This window comes from Cnephaeus nilssonii (assembly GCF_951640355.1).
Source record: "Cnephaeus nilssonii genome assembly, chromosome: 19".
NCBI lineage: Eukaryota > Metazoa > Chordata > Mammalia > Chiroptera > Vespertilionidae > Cnephaeus > Cnephaeus nilssonii.
The window spans coordinates 38,666,249-38,687,942 of NC_137090.1; the positions used below are offsets into that span (position 1 = coordinate 38,666,249).

Consider the following 21,694-nt stretch of genomic DNA (forward strand, 5'->3'; position numbering starts at 1 on the left):
ATCTTCTATAATTGAAACTTTGTAGCCTTGAGCGAAGGCCAGGGCTGCCAGAGCGGGCGGGAAGCTTGGCTTCCTCCATTGCCAGGGAAACCGAAGCCTCCTGCTCGCTCCGTGGCTGCAGCCACCTTGGTTGGGTTAATTTGCATACTTGCTCCTGATTGGCTGGTGGCATGGCTTGTGGGCGTAGCGGAAGTACGGTCAATTTGCATGTTTCTCTTTTATTAGTGTAGATATAAAAGGCTAAGTGACCGACCATCCGTCCAACCAGCCAGTGCATATGACGTGCACTGGCAATTTAAAAATAAATGTTGACTCACACATGCACGATACATATTAGAATATTTTGCATTTTAATTTTTTTAATATATTTTATTGATTTTTTAAAGAGTGGAAGGGAGAGGGATAGAGAGTTAGAAACATCGATGAGAGAAAAACATCGATCAGCTGCCTCCTGCACACGCCCTACTGGGTATATGCCCACAATCAAGGTACATGCCCTTGACCGGAATCGAACCTGGGACCCTTGAGTCCGCAGGCCCACGCTCTATCCACTGAGCCAAACCGGCTGGGGCACATTTTAATTTTATAATACCACTAGAGGCCCCATGCACACAACATTCATACACTGGGTGGGGGTGGGGGGTCACTCAGCCCAGCCTGCGCCCTCTCTCACAGTCCGGGACCCCTCCTAAGCTGGCAGGCGGACATCCCCTGAGGGATCCTAAGCACTGCTGCGGAGGCTAAAGAGGCTCCTGCCACCACTGCTGTGCCTGCCAGCCAGAAGCTGGGCTCGCTGCTCCTTAGCGCTGCCACGGAGGAAGGAGAGGCCACCGCCACTGTGCTCGCCAGCCATAAGCCCAGCTTCTGGCTGAGCGGCGCTCCCCCTGTGGGAGCACACTGACCACCAGGGACAGCTCCTACGTTGAGCATCTGCCCCCGGGTGGTCAGTGTGCATCATAGCGATTGGTCGTTTTGCCGTTCGGTCAATTTGCATATTAGGGTTTTATTATATAGGATATTATATATTAGAGGCCTGATGCACAAAGATTCGTGCAAGAATGGACCTTCCTTCCCCTGGCTGCCAGCACCAACTTCACTCCAGCCCGGAGCTGCCTTTCTGCCTTCCCACGCTGCCCAGAAGCACCAAGTGGCTGGGGCAGTGCGGAATGCCTGCGTCCTGCCCCTGGCCGCTCGGCGCCTGCATATGCAAATTAACCCATCATCTTTGTTGGGTTAATTTGCATACTCACTCCTGATTAGCTAGTGGGTGTCATGAAGGTATGGTCAATTTGCATCTTTCTCTTTTATTAGTGTAGATACTATTTTGACATGTAATTTGTTGCAATAATGTAACTACTGCACAAATCTTTCTCCTAATTAATTTCCTTTCAATGTGCACAAATCCATGCACCTGGTCACTAGTGATGATAATAATAAGGAAAATTGGGTTTGGAGTATATGGGAACTCTGTACTATCCTTAAAATTTTTCTGTAAATCAAAACTGTTCTAAAAAATAAAGTCTTATTTTTTAAAAATAAATTTTAAAAATGACAAAAAGTGGCAGATCGTGGAAATCATGATTATGAACATACTAGAGGCCCAGTGCACGAAATTCAGACATCCCTCTCATAATCCGGGGCCACTGGCTCCTAACTGCTCACCTGCCAGCCTGCTGGTCACCCCTAACTGCCCCCCAATGGCCTAGTCACCCCCAACTGCCCTCCCCACCAGCCTGGTCATCCCTCACTGCCCCCCTCTACCGGCCTGGTTGCCCCTCACTGCCCCCACTGCCGGCCTGGTCGTCTCATGCAGACTGCTGCTCAGTCAATCAGGCCGGCAGTGGGGGCAGTGAGGGGCAACCAGGCCGGTAGAGGGGGGCAGTGCGGGACGACCAGGCTGGTGGGTGGGCAGTTGGGGGCAACCATTGTGATACCTAACCCACCTGCTGCTGGCCCTGATCACCCCTGAGGGCTTCTCCACTTCCCCCTGCTCCTGAGGGGCAATCTGGGAAGGGGGAGGGCAGTTAGGAGTGACCAGGACAGCAGGGGAGGGCAGTTAGGGGCAACCAGGCCTGCAGGGAAGGGCAATTGGGAGGGACAAGGCCTGCAGGGAAGGGCAGTTGTGGGGGGACTAGGCCTGCAGGGGAGGGCAGTTGGGGGCAACCAGGCCTGCAAGGGAGGGCAGTTAGGGGTGACCAGGCCGGCAGGGGAAGGCAGTTAGGGGCAATCGGGCTGGCAGGGGAGCAGTTAGGTGTCAATCAGGCTGGCAGGGGAGTGGTTAGGGGGGGGATCAAGCTGGCAGGCAGAAGTGGTTAGGGGCAATCAGGCAGGCGAGTAGTTGGGAGCTAGCAGTCCTGGATTGTGAGAGGGATGTCCGACTGCCCGTTTAGGCCTGATCCCACAGATCCCAGATTGAAGAGGGTGCAGGCTGGGCTGAGGGACACCCCCCACCCCCCGTGCATGAATTTCGTGCACCGGGCCTCTAGTTAAACAATAAAAATAATAAATAGGTGAATGCTATGTATATTATAAAATATGCACTACGGAAAATGAAAAATTAGAATAGAATATGTGTAATCAGAGGAGGGCGGTGGATAAGTTGTAATGTTAAATAGGCTGGACAGGAGAGGCCTCATGAGGAGACATTTAGTCAAAGATTTGAAGAAGGTGAGGGAGTTTCCCATACAAATATTTGCGGAAAGGGCATCAAATTACCCAGTACTATAGTTAGGTTTGTGTCCAAATAATTCCTCTAACAAAAAACACAAAAGTCCATCTTCTATTACCAAAATAATATTAAAGCATCTTGCATTTGGATTCAAATATATTTACAGATAAATACATTTCTTCATACCTTTTTCATTTCATTTTCTAAATTTTCTTCCTCTTGACCTTCAGACAACCTTCTCCTTAAATCAGCTATTTCCCTCTCTGCAGATTCTCGATACTGTGCCCACTGTGTTCGTTCCTGCTCCAGGCGAAGGTGGAACTGGTGCTCATAATCACGAACTGTTTCTACAAAACACCACCAAATATTTCATGTCTAAGCATTATGAAAAAAATGTTCTGGTACACTAAAATTTAAGTAGTTACATAAAGAGCTTTTGCCTAATTTCTGGAAATCTTTTAATTCACTAAAAAAATTAACTACATTTCTAGTTATTATGTGTAAAAATGTTGCTAAGCGCTTTAAATCATCATCTCTAATCTTCAAATAAACCTGTGTCATATTATTTTACAGATGAGGAAAGCTTAGGAAAGGTTACATACTCTGGCCAATGTTTGCTTTTCTAAGGCAGACTGAAGAAGAAGCAGTCATTTTCAGCCATGAGGCAAAGTGAGGTTGAAAACCACATACTAAGGAAGAAGGAACAGAATGGAGACTAGAACACTGGGAACATTGTGGAACCAATGTAACCAGCTGTAGATTACCTACCTCTGGGTTTCTTCTTCTGTGAGTAAAATGAACTCCTATTTGTGTAAGCCACTATAGTCAGCATTGCTACAGATGCTCTGAGTAATCGCTAGGTGATAGCCACAAACTCAGAAATGGGGCTAGACTTAACCAGCCTTCTTACAAAGAGCGGTAATGCAAAAATGACACACAACTGCTAAGTCAGAAGAAGAAAAGTTATCACTATTTCACATTTATAATAAAACTAATTTCAGGAACCCAAAGATTCAGCGGCAACTTCATTTCAATATCATCTTCTCAGAAATTGCAGAAAGTAATTAAGCACTAGATGCCAGCAGATAGAGACTTAAATTACTACTCTTCCTTTAGACCAACGGTCACAAGCTGGCAACCCATAAAGCCTATTCTAACCCATAGGCCATTCTATTTCTTTTTTTGTTTGTTTGTTTGGTGTGTTTTTTTGTTTAAATTTCTTAGGCCATTCTATTTCATAAACTGCAGAAAAAATTTCACATAAAAATCCAAATTTTTCTTAAAAATGTAAAAGACATGACAACACTGGACTGGATGGGCAATAATTAGCTGGAATAAGTATAAATAATGAGTTTACTCTTTGCATTGGAGATCTCTCCAGTTCTACATACTCCCTGTGCCCATACAGCTTTATTCATTGGCATTACTTGCCTGACTCTTATGCTGGTATGGCTCAGTTTGTTGGCGTGTCGTCTCATGCACTGGAGAGTCACAGGTTTGATTCCCAGTTAGGGCGCATACCCAGGTTGCAGGTTCAATCCCCAGTTGGGGCATGTACAGAATCAATATTTCTCCCTCACATCGATGTTTCTCTCTCTTTCTCTCTCTCTCTCTCTCTCTCTCTCTCTCTCTCTCTCTCTCTCTCTTCTCCCTCACATCGATGTTTCTCTCTCTTTCTCTTTCTCTCTCTCTCTCTCTCTCTCTCTCTCTCTTCCTCTCTAAAATCAACTTATCTTTGGGTAAAATTATATATACATAGATCATAAAGCCATATACATATCATTGGCTTTCCTTTCATTTTGAAGATAACAGTACATCTTGAAGACAGTAAAACATATAGCTACAAATGAAACTCTGAAAATGTTCTCAATCATCAGAATCAGGTATCTTAAAAAATCATAAAACAGATCAACCTTTCTTTACCTTTCATAACAGCCTGAAGTGAAGCAACTTCTTCTCTCCACTGTCTTTTTACTTCATCTATAGCTTCTTGTTTGGTATTCTCAGAGACTGTGGCAATGGCCTTGATATTCTCCATCTCTGCTTGTGCTTCCCACAACTGTGTTCGAAGGTGTCCCAAATCATCTTGTGCAGCTTGTAACACTGCGTTTTGTCTCTTCAGATCCTCTGGAAGAAAAGTAAAACACTTTCCATTATGGAGGGGCTCACTTTTACCAGACTGGCACTGCAATGAAGAAACAAAGCATTTAAATTTACAATGTTAACATTGTAATGAATAAGTTAAGCATTAAATTGAAAAATGTTAAGTTAGAAAATAAAATCATTTTAATAAAGATTTAAGGTATGCTGGATATCAAAAATCAATTATTAACTATGAAACCAGATAAAGATTCAGGCCATAGTTTTAGAGCTAAATGAGCTTACTTAATCTCTATGGCCTCCATTCCACATCTTACAAAATTCCCACCTCAGAAGGTTGTTTTAATGATAAAACTTATTGAAAATGCTTTCTAGTACAGTACCTTGCACAAGTAGACATTCAAGAAATGGTTCATAAAAGAAAGCATGGCAATTACTAGATCCAAGTTTTTAAAGTTATAATTAATTTATCAGCCCCCTCTTACCATCTACACTAATAAAAGAGAAACATGCAAATTGACCATCACTCCGCTACACCCACCAATCAGGAGGGGATATGCAAATTAGAAGGATAAAGATGGAGGCCTCCCAGCTGCTCCAGGAACCAAATGGCCAGGCGGGGCAGGACGCCTGCTATGAGAGGGAGGGTGAGGGGGCGAAGGGATCTACAGGAGCAGCACTCCAGCCACAGCGAAGACGAAGACTGCAGACTCTGGTCGGAGTCTACAGCAAAGACGAAGAAGGCAGACTCTGGCCGGAGTCTACAGCAAAGGCAGCAGACTCCAGCTGGAGCGAAGGACTGGGTCCCGGGTACCGGAGAAAACTGGTGCTGGGAGCCATGGGAAGGATGGCCTATTGCACGAATCTCTTCATGCAACGGGCCTCTAGTCTATCTATATAAAACCATAATATGAAAATAGACCAAACGACCACCTGGGGGCGCGTACGGAACATGGCGGGCATTGGCCACAGGCGACAGAGTGTGGAACATGGTGGGTGTCAGCCGCGGATGGTGGAGCAGGAGAGTGGGGGGTGCCTGACCAAGGCAGGGCGCCGGTTGCTGTCATTGGGGCGAGCCTCTGGAGGTTACTGAAAATTCTTTGCTTCCGTGCACTGCAGTCCCGCCCGGTGCTCGCAACTGCTGCTGGCGCCAACCCCACTCCCACCCGCTACCAGCCCTGACCGCTCTACGTCGTCAGCGGGTGTGAGCGGCAGCTGCTGGCCCTGATCACCCCTGAGGGCTTTTCCACTTCCCCCTGCTCCTGAGGGGCAATCTGGGCAGTAGCCGCCACTTGCACCCGCTGCTGGCACCATCAGCGTGTGGAAGCAGCAGTGGCAGGAGCAGGGCTGCCAGCCAACAGGGGACCGGGGCTGCAGCGGGAGGGGCTGGGCAGGGGCGCGGAGGATGGGCCGAGACCCGCCCCTGTGCCCACTGCAGCCTAGTGGCCTACAGTTCCTTTCAAGGTGCACAAATTCGTGCACTGGGCCCCTAGTCTCTTAAATATTAAGTTGATCTGATGTGCCTACTACATGATTTAAGCCTAGGTAAGACATGTTTGGCTAAACTGTTTTCCAAAAAAAGGTGAACCTACCAACAGTATATAGGAGTGTGTCCTTTTTCCCATACCCTTACCAATAACCACTATTTTCCATTTTCTAAAATTCTTGCCAACATCATAGGTAGAATATGGTAATAGTTTTAATCTATATTTCCCTATTAAGAGAGAGAGGTTGGGTATCTTTTCATACAATTACTAATGACAGTATTCCCTCTTTGGTGATATCCTTTACTGTATTTCTAATAAATTATTTTTCTTCTAATTTCAAAGAGAATTTTATATATACTGGATATTAACTCTATCTTCTCTTACAAAACTTTTCCCAGTCAACTTCTTTTTCTTATCTATTGACATCTAAAAGTTATGAGACATTTATGCAAAAAAAACAGTTCAACTTTTTAAAAACTATCAATTTCCTTTACAGAGCACAATAACTAAGCCAAATAGCCATAAAAACAATTTTATTTAAGATCTAACTCTACTACTAACCAGCTGTATGACTTTAAGGGACTCACAAGCCTTTAAGCCAGGATAGGCAACACTCTTCTGTATAAAGTTATAAGCACTGTACTTGAAAATCAAATAGATATTATCAATTAAAGAACTTTTAAAAATGAAGATATTCATGATTATCAAACAATCAGAAGAATTAACAATCTGGTTCTAAATAATGGGGGTTGGGGAAACCTAGTCATGCTAATTTTAAGTAAAGTCATTTAAAAAATCTTTAGTCTCTTAACATCAGTTTCACATCACTTTGTTCCCACTATTAAAATATTTTGAAACACTAGCCAAACACAATTTTAACATTAATTGTAGAAAGTAATTATCTAAAGTATCTTGAAGGAAAACGGGTATCTAGCCCTGGCCGAGGTGGCTCAGTTGGTTAGTGTCATCTTATGCACTGGAAGGTCGTGGTTTGGATTCCTAGTCAGGGCACATACTAGGTTACAAGTTCCATCCCCAGTCAGGGAACATAGGGGAGGCAACTGATTGATGTATCTCTCACACCAATTGTTTTTCTCTTTCTCTCTCCCTTCCTCCCTCTCTAAAATCAATTAAAAAAAAAGAAGAAGTAGTAGTTTGACCAGTGGCAGTATCATACCCAATGAGGTTTATCCCAGACATGATTATTGCTAATTGAAAAAAATAAAAACGAATTAAAAAAAGAAAACAAATATCTAAGAAATTATGGTAGGTGGGTGACCAGGAATGACTCAAAAAAACTGAGCAAAGACATAAACACATGAAACCACAAAAATATATGTATCTACTCTATATTCTAAGGGTTAAATTGTTTCATAAGATGTGAAATAAAAGAAAAAGCATTATTTCTGAAGTACTTTACTCATTTCTGAGAACTACAATTTTGTTAAGGCATATACTTAACACCTCATGTTAATTATCCCTGCAACTTTTTTTTTTTTAATCCTCACCCGAGAATATTTTTTCCATTGATTTTTAGAGAGAGTGGAAGAGAGAGGCAAAAACAGAAAGAAATATTGATGTGAGAGAAACATATCAGTTGGTTGCCTCCTGCACACCCCTGACCAAGGCCCAGGCTGGGAGGAGCCTGCAAGAGAGGTATGTGCCCTTGACCAGAATCCAATCCAGACCCTTCGGTCCGAAGGCCAACGATCTATCCACTGAGCCAAACCGGCTAAGGCGTCAGCTGTTAATCTTATTGAGGTTTCCTTATAAAGTTGTTTTCCAGCTCCTTTTATTATTTTCATTTTGGGGTTTCAACATTTTTTTTAAAATATATTTTATTGATTTTTTACAGAGAGGAAGAGAGAGGGATAGAGAGTTAGAAACATCGATGAGAGAGAAACATCGATCAGTTGCCTCTTGCACACCCCCTACTGGGGATGTGCCCGCAACCAAGATACATGCCCTTGACCAGAATCGAACCTGGGACCCTTGAGTCCGCAGGCCGACGCTCTATCCACTGAACCAAACCGGTTTCGGGCGGGGTTTCAACATTTTTACTATAATGTGTCTGTATGTGGATCTCTTTGCACATCTAAAAGCTTCCTAAGTTCAATGTATTTCTTAAATGTGTAAGTTACTGCTTTTCATCAAATTTGGGAAATTTTCAGCCACTTATCTCTTCAAATGTTTTTTCTTTTTCTTACCTCTCATTCTGGCATTCCCATTACATGTTAGCACACTTAATGATATCCCACACTTCTATGAGGCTCTGTTCATTTTTCTATTTTCTTCCTGTTCTTCAGACTGAATAATCTTCAGTGATCTAATCTTCCAGTTAACCAATTCTTTCTTCTGCTAGCTCAAATCTACTGTTGAACCCCTACAGTAAATTATTTACTTTATTATTATACTTTTCAACTCCAGAATTTCCATTTGGTTCTTAGTTACAATTTCTATTTATTGATATTCTATATTTGATGAAACATTGTCACTCTTTACTTCTTTCAGGATGGATTTCTTCAGTTTTTTAAACATACTTATGACTACTTGAAGTCTTTACCTGTTAAATCGGGTCACCCTCACAGGCAGTGCATGTTTTCCCTTTGTATAGGTCAGTTTCCTATTTATTTCATAACTACTAAATATGTTTATGAAAATAAGGTACAGCCTTGGCACATGCAGTCACTCTAGGATGACAATTTTTATAGGGATCCCTTTTGAGTGTCTCTTTCCCTAACTACATCCAATTGTAAACCCCCACTTAAATGCTGGTGCTCATCTGAGTGACTTATCAGCTCTAACAATGGGGCATTTGAGTTGGGGAGATGGAGTGGCAGCCTCTGGTCTTCTGGGCTTGCTTCTGCCAGCATGGAACCTCCACCCTACAAAGCCAGGGCAATTGTGATTACGCCACACCCAAAGTAGAGCCTCCGTACTAGTAGAGCAGGGGCTGATGGAAAAAGGATCTCCTAGCCACACTCAACTGAAACTTTACCTGTACATCTGGTAGGGGGAGTAGAGGGAGGATGATTCTGGAGCCTTCAGTTGTGAACTGGGGAAAGAGAGATCTGTGTTCCTGCCATCATCTCCCTGAAATAGTTTCCAACACACCAAGCTGGGAGCAGTGAGTGAGGGAGTGGTTCATCTATCAAATGCCAGGCTCTCTGTTTTTACCAAGATTTAGCAGATTTTCCTGAAGAAATGTTTCATTTGCTGCATGCTGTAGGACCACTTCTAGAGACTTCAAATGAATGCTTTAAAAAATAATTTTCACTGGTTTTCCTGGGGAGTAGGCCTATGGAGCTCCTCACGTTACCATGCTAGATATGAAACTCTCAAACTTATGATTTACCCATAAATATTTCAGCATGTATCTCTAAAAGGACTACATTATAAAAATACAGATAAAGCCTTTTTGCCCGACTTCCCAGGGAGCTCACTTCTGCCACCGACTTCAATTTCTCAGAGAGCCAAAGCAGCCGGGCTTAGGTTCTCTCCTGTTGCCTCTTTTATCCTAAGGCCTTCTTTCACTTCACTGTCCCAGCTCTAATAAACATACTCTCAAAGCCAAAAAAAAAAAAAAAAAATACAGATAAAATCTACCACCTTAGTGGCTTTCAAACTTCTTAGATCACAACTCATAGCAAGAAATGTATTTTATATCACAACTCTATACATACACATATATATGAACTAAAACAAAAAATTTTGTGCAACCATACTTAACCTCATCCAATATAATGTGCTCTTTTATTTTCCATTATATTCTTATTTTTAAAAACTGCTGGTCACATCCCCTCAATTTTTTTACCCATCAATGGCTTACAATCTGTAGTCTGAACTCCATCACTTTGTTTTCAAAGTGCCCATGTACCCCTGCGAATATACAAAGATTTTCCAGGGGATTCATAGGCACATGATGTTTTAAAGGAATCCACTTCTAGATCCTCAAATTTCATAAATATTCTTTCCTAAAACAGAGGTGTGTTTAAATGTAGATCTTCCTTGCCCACTCACTACCCTTTTCTTAACACCTTTCTCCCACTTAACAAAAAAAGGGCTTTTTATCCATCCTGAATTTTACTATGGTTCACTGCCCTGTTGCATAAAAACTCTGTGATACCAAACCAGAGAAACAATTTAAAATACTAATGTCAGTACTAAAAAAGTGAATGACTAGTAACTGAGTAACACATCTTTTGGCAGGTCAGGTGACAAAGTCTGCTTTCAACAAAACTAAAGGAAGACTTAATTGAGTTGTCAACCAATAGAATAAAAATATCACCTTATCCTTCAGAACACTTTGTGATTTAACATATAATTCAGAAAGTTAAATGAATGGAATAATAATTGCTATTTTAAAAAATACTTCTATTTATATCCACTTATTTTATGAGACCAAAGGTTCTCAGCACTTATATCTAAAACAAACAAAAACCCGAATCTTATTTTTTTCAGAAGTAAATAATATTCACCCAGAAGTTAGTGATCTAATTTAGGAGGGAGATGCAATATATTTTGTAAGACCTGAATTTCCAATCATTTTTACAACTTTTTAAATTTATTTATTTATTTATTTTTTAGTGAAGGAAGAAGGAAGAGAGAGAGAGAAACACTGATGTGAGAGAGACACATCAACCAGTTGTCTGGCACCCGCCCTAACCAGGAATCAACCCACAATCTTCAGGTACACTGGATGACGCTCCAACAAACTAAGCCACACCAGCCAGGGCTAATTTTTACATTTTAATAATTCTTTTTAAAATTTATTTTTATTAATTTCAGAAAGGGAGAGGGAGAGAGAGATAGCAACATTAATGATGAGAGAGAATCACCGATTGGCTGACTCCTGCACACTTCCTAACTGATTGAGCCAGCAACCTGGGCATGTACTGTGACTTTCTGGTTCATAGGTCAATGCTCAACCACTGAGCAACACTGGCTGGTCAATAATTCTTTTTTTAAATGTGTAAAATATTTATGGCATGTGTACTTTTAATAACTATTAATAACTCAATACAGAAGAAATTTACATACTATTTTTGTTATAGAAAAGTCTGATCAAATTTTTCATTTTATTTTAATTTATTGATTTTAGAGAGAAACATCAATTTGTTTCTCCACTTATTTATGTATTCACTAGAAGCCCGTTGTACGAAGTTTCGTGCAAAAGACCTTCCTTCACCTGGCTGCTGGCACCAGTTTTCCGCCAGCACCAGTTTTCCTCTGGCCACCCGCTGATCGGAGCGCCTCCCGCCAGTGCGATCAGCCACCCCGAGTTCCTCCAGCGCCGTTTCCTCTGGCCACCCGCCGATCAGAGTGCCTCCCGCCAGCGCAATCGGCCACCCCGAGTTCCTCCACCCCGAGTTCCTCCACCGGCGGCGCTGGAGGAACTCAGGGTGGCCGATCGCACTGGCGGGAGGCACTCCAATCAGCGGGTGGCCAGAGGAAAACTGGTGCCGGCAGCCACGCAATCAGCCACCTTGAGTTCCGCCACCGGCGCCTTCCACCGGCCCCATGGGTCCTCCCACAGCGCCGGCAGTTGGGGCTGGCAGGAGGAACGGGGGGTGGGGACTCGTGAGTCCCCGCCCCCCGCCAGCCCAATCGGCCACCCCGAGTCCCGCCCCCAGCCTCCCAACAGCCCATCGTGGGTGTAGTGGAGTGATGGTAATTTGCATATTACCATTTTATTAGGTAGGATAGGTTGATTCTCATATGTGTCCTGACCAAGGATCAAACCCACAACCTTCACAGGTCAATGCTCTAACCAACTGAACTACCCAGTCAGGGCTGATCAAAAATCTTTTTTGAAAGAAAAAAAAAAATTTTTGAATGGCTTTTAAGCATAAATTATTACTTTAGGCCAATGGTTCTCAAAGTGTGGTACCTCAATCAACATCAGCATCACCTGATAAATTGCTAGAAATGCAAATTCCAGGATTCTATAGATCTAGTGAATCAGAAACTCTGGGGGATGGGGCCCAGCAATCTTTGTTTTATATATAACAAAGCCTACAGATAAAATTCTGATGCATACTCCAGTTCGTGATCTAAAAAAACCTTTAGAATAATATTCTGAGGGAGATGTAAAAAGAAAATTCAAAGTTTCTGCTAAAGAGCTTATTCATGTATGTTTTTTATTAATTGGATGGTGATGGGTATTAAATCACTGATTGATTCCACTTGATATGTTTAAATGCATGAAGTTTTAATTTAAATTGTCAGTATTGACAACATGATAGAATTTACATCATTCACATATTTTTAAATTTTAAGTAAATTTAAAAGCTGGATGATTACTAGGCTAGAGCAGTGGTTCTCAAACTGTGTCCTTGGACTAGCAATACTGCAGTCACCTATGAGAGCATACTAGAAATGCAAATTCTCAGGCCCCACCCCAACATACCATGTACTTAACAAGCTCTCCAGGTGATTTTTATCCACATTAATGTTTGAGAGCCACTGGTCTAGAAGGCTGTGAAAAACCTATCCATATTTTCCTAGGTCAGTACCCAAAATGTAAACCCTTCCCCTTATCCTTCAGATTAGGTCCCTCAAGATATGCTCTCATGTATCTGCCTTTTTTAAAACAACTCACACCATTACTTAATATCTATTTTCCTCACTAGCGTTCAAGTTCTATGAGTTAAAGAACCATGTGACTCCTGCTCCTTCTGTATACCAAGCACCTGACAATGCCTGCCTCATAGGTATTAAATAAATACTTATTAATAAATAACTGAACAATTGTTGGATAAATTCCATGAACTATCAGTTTTAATATAACATTGCTAAAGCTATTATTAGAACACCAACAGTCTTGGTTTGTCTGGGGCTATCTCTCAAGTGTTCAGAGCACCAAAAGTCCTGTGTCCCAGAACTATATAGTCCACTATATTAAATATCATCATTAAGGTTAAAAGACAAAGAAAAATCTGAATAATGCATTTTTCAGCTTGTTTTTCAATTCCATTCTTAATCCTTACCTCTAAATAGACTTTTATTATACAATATAAGTACATATAAATTCAAAGTTTATTCAATGACAACATTGTATTACCAAGAAACCTAGCAGTCTTAGTATGGAGTTAGGGTTAGACTTATAAACTTACCCTCTTTAGCCAAATATAACTCTTTAAATTTTGCTCTCTTTTGATTAAATTCTTGTTCAAGCTGCTGCTGTGCACGTAAAAATTCTGCATTAATTTTTTCCAATTCTGCTACCCGTTGCTGAAGAGAAACTGGGGAAAAAAATATACTAGTTAACATGTAAAAACTTTCATTTTGTAAAATTGTTACAAGAATAAATTAGTATTCTAACTGGACATTTCTATAATGAAACAGGTAGTCGAGCTTCTTCCAAAGATCCAATCTCAGAAGTTCTAATTTTAAAAATAATAAGAAACTTCTATTAGACTTAATATACACACTGTGAATAAATCATGTAAAGTGCAACAGCCTATATACAGAAAATCACATATGGCAAATTTCCCAACACAGTCCCTTTGTATAACTGACAGAATGTCAGTCCACTTCTAGAATTGTTAAATATTAAATTATTTGGGCTAGGAACATTTGAGATCTTGCTCCCCAGCATTTGTCATCAGTTTGGCTCCAATAACCTCTCATAAAAATAAAAAATAAAAAAATTGGGTTACTTATCCCACAAATGAACCCACTACCAATCTTGCTAGCTCCTGCTTCTTTCAAATGTTTCAAGCAAAACCTATCAGGTTCCCTGATTAGGATGCCATACCAGCCTGAACCATTCTTCCAATTTCAAGATGATTCATTACCATTATACTGAAATCATAATAAAAAATTCTTTAATATAGAAAGGATACAGAACTGTATATTGTGTATGAACTCTCAATTGCTGGGAGAGTATCTGGTGTTTAGATTAATGTTGACTGTGATGTGGCAGGGATTGAGACACCTTTTCACTTTAGGGGCTTTACAATTTGGCCACAACTGATCAAATGCCTATCCTGACCAAACCCAGAGAGAGGCTCTTCTGGTTCAAGCAAGGGATGGGAAATTCAAGAGTCCAATTCTTGACCTCTTCCTCTGCCCAAACAGCAACCCAGCCACAAAGCTATGACCCTAATCTCTCCAGGGGATACCTATCAGTACTAACACCACTGCCTAATTACCTAGGCCAGCAGAGATCCCAGATCTCTAGTACAAGCCACCTTAGATAATGATGACTTGCCTATAATTTTAACCATGATCTGAGATTCTGAAAGTCCTCCCTCGCTCAATTCATTATTCATTTAATTGAGAGCTAATCGCTTCTCGGCCTTTTGGCTAAGATCAAGTGTAGTAATTGAGAGCTAATTTTATAGTACATAGAAAAAAGACTGGAAATGCATTAATGATTTATCTATTAGTATTAGGATGTCTAAATAATTTCTTCCATGTGTTTTTCAAAGTTCTCTACAACTCCTTTAATAATAATGAACTAAAACCAATATTTTTCATTGTCATTGTCATTCTTCCCATGACATCTTCATACTAGCCTCACTACAGATCTAATAGTGTTGATGATATTCATGACAGAAAGAGGAAATAACTATGACTTCAAGTTCTATGTTATTAAAGGTAAGGAGTCATTTTGTGGAACAAATATTAGGGTCTTTAGGTCCAAGCAAAGAATGGCATCCGGTCATTTGAATGTTTGATAACCTTTGGAGAAATGGAGGAATGGAGAATCCACTGGAATGGGAAAATGTGCAGTTATCTCATATTTATCACTGGAAATCATAAAGGAAACTTGTTCTCTGTGCTATTTATTTCTCTCGTATTTTTATTGTCAAATTCCAATTGTTAAATAAATTAAGTTTTCCACTTAACACTTTAATATTAGTGATAGCTATTGTTTACTGCATGAGGTAGAGAAGAGCTCTACTCCTATTTCTACCAAAATACACACACACAAAATACACACACCTTTCAACATAATATTTAGGAACTAAGGCTAATGAATCAAAAACTAAAATTCACCCTTTAAAATTGCAGGCAAGATTAAGGGTGTTTTCACTACTCCCAACCCTATCCTGGCTGTGACCCACAGTTCATATGAAGTCCACATCCACAGCTCTGGCTGCCTCTCTCCAGGCTTCAGGACAGGTTTTTTCAATTCCAAGAATCATGGATCCCCTTGAGGATAGAGCAAGTAACTCCCTTATTCTCATTTTTTAAAAACTAAAAGCATTTTAATTTACTTCAAGTACTTCTAACAACTCTACGATACAGAAAAGGGCCAGAACAACTGCTTTTTACAAGAATGCCTCTATTGCTATATCTAGAAAAATCAATTCACCTTGCATAAGACAACGGGAAAGTTTACAAACAGGCATATTCTAATGCATTAGCAACCAACTACAAGTCAAACTGAAAATAGCTCTGATCACACAAAATGCTGCCTTATTTTTCTAACATGGTAACTAGTAAGCAGTTTATAATAATTAGCTAATAATTTATGTAAAAAGTACTTATCCTGCCATATACAAAAAAATTGTTAGCTATAACTATTAAACTAGTAATATTTATTTAATGAATAAAGGAAAAAAGCAGAGTGATCAAGTAAGTTTGTACATAGCCACAAAAGACCAGAAGTCAATTTCCAACCTCATGATTCTGACTCAGTTCCATTCTTCCACTTCCCTATTACCATGTATCTTCAAAGTATCATGGACAAATTAATCAGTGTTAATGTTAACTAATTAGTGTTAATATTAAGCTTTCTATAACTTAGCAGCTAAGAGCTGTTAGTATACCAGTCTTCGTTAAACATTCCACACATTCCTTTTCATTGTTACCTTTGAGTAGTAAGAAAGAGGGAAACTATCTTATGCACTAGCTAATTTTAATGTTTTTCCAAAAAGACTCATAGAGAACATTTTGACAGTTGCCAGATGGAAGGGGGAACGGGGTTGGGAGAAAAAGTTGAAGAGATTAAAGAAGTACAAATTGGTAGGTACAGAATAGTCATGGAGGTGTAAAGTACAGCACAGGGAATATAGTCAATAATAGTAGATAGAGCATCAGCCTTCGAATGGAAGGGTTCTGGGTTCAATTCTGGTCAAGGGCACATAACTTGGTTACAGGCTCCTCCCTAGCAGGGGCCCTGGTTGGGGTGTGCGCAGAAGGCAACCAATCAATATGTTTCTCTCACATCGATATTTCTCTCTGTCTTTCCTTCTCTCCTCCACTCTCTCTGAAAATCAATGGTAAAATATCCTCAGGTAAGAATTAAAAAAAAAAAAAAAGTCTGAATTAAGCAACAACACAGAAAGAAGAGAAACAATAATATGGTAAATAAATGAAGATTCAGTAACTTTTAGATTATCTCCTTCCCTAATTTAAAAAAAAAAGGCAGGGGGGAATATATAATAACTTAAAAGTATTTTTAAACTCAAGTTGGATACTTCTAACACTGTACTACATTTAATGAAACAAGCAATCAGAGAAGGGGGAAAAAGCAGTTTAGGACAAATATTACTACAAGAATCTTTTTGTTTAAAGATGTTCAATATCCAATAAAACACCCATTTCAGGCAACAATAACAAATAGAAAATATAACTCTAGTGGAACAAAAGAATCTAAATAGTTCCTAAAACTCAGAAGTCTTGACTTGTGTATCACTGGGTTTTAAAATGATACTTTTAAGTATGGTAGTTACATCTACCCATTGGAAAAATATCAAGCCAGAAAAATCATACTAACTCCAAAGAACAAGATACAAAAGTATATGCACTGCAACATGAACCATTAAAAAAACACACAGAAAAAAAGACAGGAAAGACTATGACAAATTATACTGAGTGCTTGCCTCTTTGAATCCAGGGGTAATTAAAAGAAATTACATTGATTGGATTTAGATTAAATGTAATGAAATGCTTCATTTTTTTAGTAATAATGATAATTTTATCTTATTGCTCCACCTCAATCATTCTGTTCATAAAAAGTACACATAATTTACTTCAGTGATCTTAAAATATTTTAAAATAATAAATCATTTTTTAAATTACACATATTTTCCCAGGACAAGCAATTTGCTAAAAGATTTTCTTAAAAACATAATCTCTTCTGATTCAGAAGTAGCCTTCCAGATAGCCTTCTTATGGTGCTCTAAAAACCTGTGTCCAGCTTCCTTTAGAAATTACTAAAAATGATGATGATGATTTTTAATATGTTTTTATTGATTTCAGAGAGGGAGGGAGAGGGAGAGATATAGAAACATCAATGATGAGTGAGAATCATTGATCGGCTGCCTCCTGCACATCCCACACTGGAGATGGAGCCTGCACAACCCGGAATCGAACCATGAACTCCCAGTTTATAGGTCAACGTTCACCCACTGAGCCATGCCAGCTGGGCTAAATGATTATCATTTGCAGTAAATCTACACACTTAATTGTGAGTTATTTAATCTAATATTTAAATAAATCCATAATTACTTAACATGACTCACAAAAGGGGAGAGGAGAAAATATAGTGGGTGGGGCTGGCAGGAATTACAATCTAGAGAATATCCATCACAGACAAACTGCAATCCATATGCAGGTAATTGCATTAACATTACCAATAACTTTACAATATTAGAACATATAGATATGGCACTTAGGAATCACTTTTTCTATAACACAAAGATAATGCAAATTCTTTAGTACAACAGAAAACTATCATTTCACTTTATTTAATCCCATGTCACTCTAGGTAATCCCCAAAACATCTGACTTTAGCAACTTTAAGAAACTGCATCATTTCACCTTGTCCATTTACTGAGATATATCAATTCTAAAACAAAATAACATTTGGTCAAGAAATTTACACAGAAAACTTATTAGCCTTCCTTCCGTGAATCAAAATAAAGTCTTATTTTGTTTACCTTATTGTAATTCTCTTAAATCAATCAGATGTCATAATACTTCAGATAAAAGATAACACTTTTAAGACGGGTTTCAAATAAGAAAACCAATTATTTCTTATGTAAAGATTAGGTATTTATGTTAACTATCTGAAGATATTATAAATCCAGGAAAAATATTAATTGAAAGAACTGGCACCAAATATTAATCCAGGGGGAAAACGAGATAATAAAAAGCTACTTAAGAAGATGCTTCAAAAGCAGGGGTCCTCAAACTTTTTAAACAGGGGGCCAGTTCACTGACCCTCAGACCGTTGGAGGGCCGACTATAGTTTAAAAAAAACTATGAACAAATTCCTATGCACACTGCACATATCTTATTTTGAAGTAAAAAAACAAAACGGCAAAAACACCCGCATGTGGCCCGCGGGCCGTAGTTTGAGGATGCCTGTTCAAAAGGGTAAAGACAGAATTAAGAAGAAACAATGGAAAGAGAGAAACCAAGATCGCGGCATAGGTAAACACCTGAACTTGCTGCCTCGCACAACAACTTCAAAACTAAAACTAAAAGACAAAACGAACATCATCCAGGACCACAGGAAGGCTGGCTAAGTGGAAATTCTACAACTAGAAGGAAAGAGAAAAACACACTGAAACTCAAAGGAGCTGCAAAAGTAAAGTGCAGAGGTATGGAGGCGTATGCTCAGAGAGGGCTGGCAACTGAGTACGCGGCTGGCTTTTTCAATCCGCAGAGAGACACAAGCTCCTGACTGCTCTGAACTCTAGTTCCGGGTGAGACTCTGGGGACCCAGACTCATACGGGGAGAAACTGGACTGTCTGGCATAGGGCGGAACTCGAGGGCCGCTTTCTCTCAGAGGTGCTTGCAGCGATTACCAAGGGACACTGAGACCTGGGGGCCTCTTAGGGCAGGGCTGACGGGAAGCCATTGCTGTTTGCTCCACCCTGAGACTCCGCCCCATCCAAGTTGTGTGCAGAGGCTTTTGCATATGAATGGCCTGGTCCTTTGAAATCTAAACTTACCTAACAAACTGCAGCTGAGTCAGAGAGACCCAGAATATCCAAAAGAAGGCCCAAGGCCCCACAGCAGCTTGCATTGCTTCACAGCTGGGCCTCATTAGGGCACCTCCAAAACCCAAACAAAAAAAAGGAATCTGCAGATCTCTCCTTAGCGCCTGCTGGGTGGCCTCAGGCAGAGGCTAAATTAGCACCTCCTTGGAGATCCAAGAGCCAGTGTACCCGTGAGACCATATCGGATTACAACTCCTCAGATCCATAAGTAACACACTCAGGGGGCAGACTCAGTGAGTACCAAAGCCCCACTGAAGCAAGTCTTGCCTCATAAGGGTGTCTCCAGCACAGAAGTTCTCCCAGCATAGACACAGCTAATCCTCACAGCCAAGTGGCCTGGAGGTCAATTCCTCCCAGTGATACCAACAACAATCAAGGCTTAACTACAAGAAGACTGTGCACACAGCCCACAAAGGGGTGCACCAAGAGTGTCCACCTCAGGTAACTAGGGAGGCTGAGCCACTGGGCCCTATAGGACACCTAGCACACAAAGCCATTCTATCAACTCAGGGAAGCAGCCAAAATGAGGAGACAACGAAACAGGTCACAAATGAAAGAAATGGAGGAAAGCAAACGACTGGATATAGAGTTCAAAACCACGGCTATAAGGTTTTTCAAGAATTTTCTAGAAAAGGCCGATAAATTTAATAAGACCCTCGAGGATATGAAAAAGGACCAACTAGAAATTAAGCATACACTGACTGAAATAAAAAATAATATACAGAGATCCAACAGCAGAATAGAGGATCGCAAGAATCAAGTCAAAGAATTAAAATACAAAGAAGCAAAAAACAGCCAACCGGAAAGAAAAAAGAATAAAAAAATATGAAGATAGTGCAAGGAGCCTCTGGGACAACTTCAAGCGTACCAACATCCGAATTATGGGGGTAGCCAGAAGAAGAGAGAGAGCAAGATACTGAAAACCTATTTGAAGAAATAATGACAGAAAACTTCCCCCACCTGGTGAAAGAAATAGACTTACAAGTCCAGGAAGCACACAGAACCCCAAACAAAAGGAATCCAAAGAGGACCACACCAAGACACATCATAATTAAAATGCCAAGAGCAAAAGACAAAGAGAGAATCTTACAAGCAGCAAGAGAAAAACAGTTAGTTACCTACAAGAGAGCACCTATACGATTGTCAGCTGATTTCTCAACAGAAACTATGCAGGCCAGACGGGAGTGACAAGAAATATTCAAAGTGATGAATAGCAAGAACCTATAACCAAGATTACTCTACCCAGCAAAGCTATCATTCAGAATTGAAGGGCAGATAAAGAGCTTCACAGATAAGAAAAAGCTAAAGGAGTTCATCACCACCAAACCAGTATTATATGAAATGCTGAAAGGTATTCTTTAAGAAGAGGAAGAAGAAGAAAACGGTCAAGATAAAAATTATGAATAACAAATACATATCTATCAACAAGTGAATCTAAAAATCAAGTGAATAAAAAATCTGATGAACAGAATAAACTGGTGAATAGAACCAGGGGCATAGAAAGGGAGTGGACTGACAATTCTTAGGGGGAAAGGGGTGTGGGAAGAGACTGGACAAAAATTGTACACCTATGGATGAGGACGGGGGGGGGGCGGTAAGGGCAGGGGGCGGGGGTAAGGGCAGAGGATGGGGTGGGAACCGGATGCAGGGGAGCTATGGGGGGGAGGGGGGAGAGGAACAATTGTAATAATCTGAACAATATAGATTTATTTTAAAAAAAAAAACATGGAAAAAAAAACAAACAACATGGAAAGGCCTAATTTGGAGGCAGCGATAGCAGGGGTAGTAAGGGTGGAGGTAGGAAGAATTGAAGGGCACAGAAATGTTTTCTCATTTTCAACCTCCTTAAACCTCCTTTTGGACATTTATGACCAAAATTAATGACCTCCCAGCATTTGCAGTGTGGAATTTTCTGAGTCTAATTTTAGTTCTTGGTGCTACATTACTTGAGTAGGGACAATCACAGGATCATAGTATTGCAAGGATTTTCGATTATTCTAGTCTAGTGTATTTCAAACTGAGTTGTTAAACCAATTTAGTGATTAACAATCTTCCTTCTAACAACCTATAATAATAAAAGCATAATATGCTAATTAGACCAGATGTCCTTCCAGACATTCTTCCAGACGACCTTCAGGTCAAAGCCAGGGCTGCGAGGGAAGCCCGGGTACTGGGTGCCAGAGGGAAGCCGGGGCCGGCAGCTGGGGGAAGGAAGGCCTATTCTTGCATGAATTTTGTGCATCAGACCTCTAGTAATGAAATATAACAGAAAATATCAACAACACCTTTAATATGGGTATGTTATTTCATGAAATTTGTATTTCAGACACAGGTGGCTCCCCCCCCACCCCCACTTTTCGAAAGTTCATCTTATGCTGCTCTGCTTTTACGAAAGGACTTCAGTAGTACTACCTATTTTCACTAACCAAAAGAGAATTTTCGCTTTTAGGAAAAAAGGCAAAAAATAGTGTTG

General features: G+C 40.3%; 1 protein-coding gene across 2 annotated transcripts in view; it reads right to left on the bottom strand.

Annotated features, from left to right (window-relative positions):
* RABEP1 (rabaptin, RAB GTPase binding effector protein 1) overlaps positions 1-21,694 on the bottom strand; it is a 106,643-nt gene that overhangs the window by 51,954 nt on the left and 32,995 nt on the right. Inside the window, exons 2-4 of one of the 2 annotated variants that reach the window (XM_079797066.1) lie at positions 13,371-13,499; positions 4,592-4,795; positions 2,855-3,015 (exon numbers count right to left, since the gene is read on the bottom strand). In XM_079797066.1, coding sequence (XP_079653192.1) covers positions 2,855-3,015; positions 4,592-4,795; positions 13,371-13,499 — 494 coding nt within the window. The remainder of the gene's footprint in view (positions 1-2,854; positions 3,016-4,591; positions 4,796-13,370; positions 13,500-21,694) is intronic. The other variant, XM_079797067.1, reaches the window with a different exon arrangement.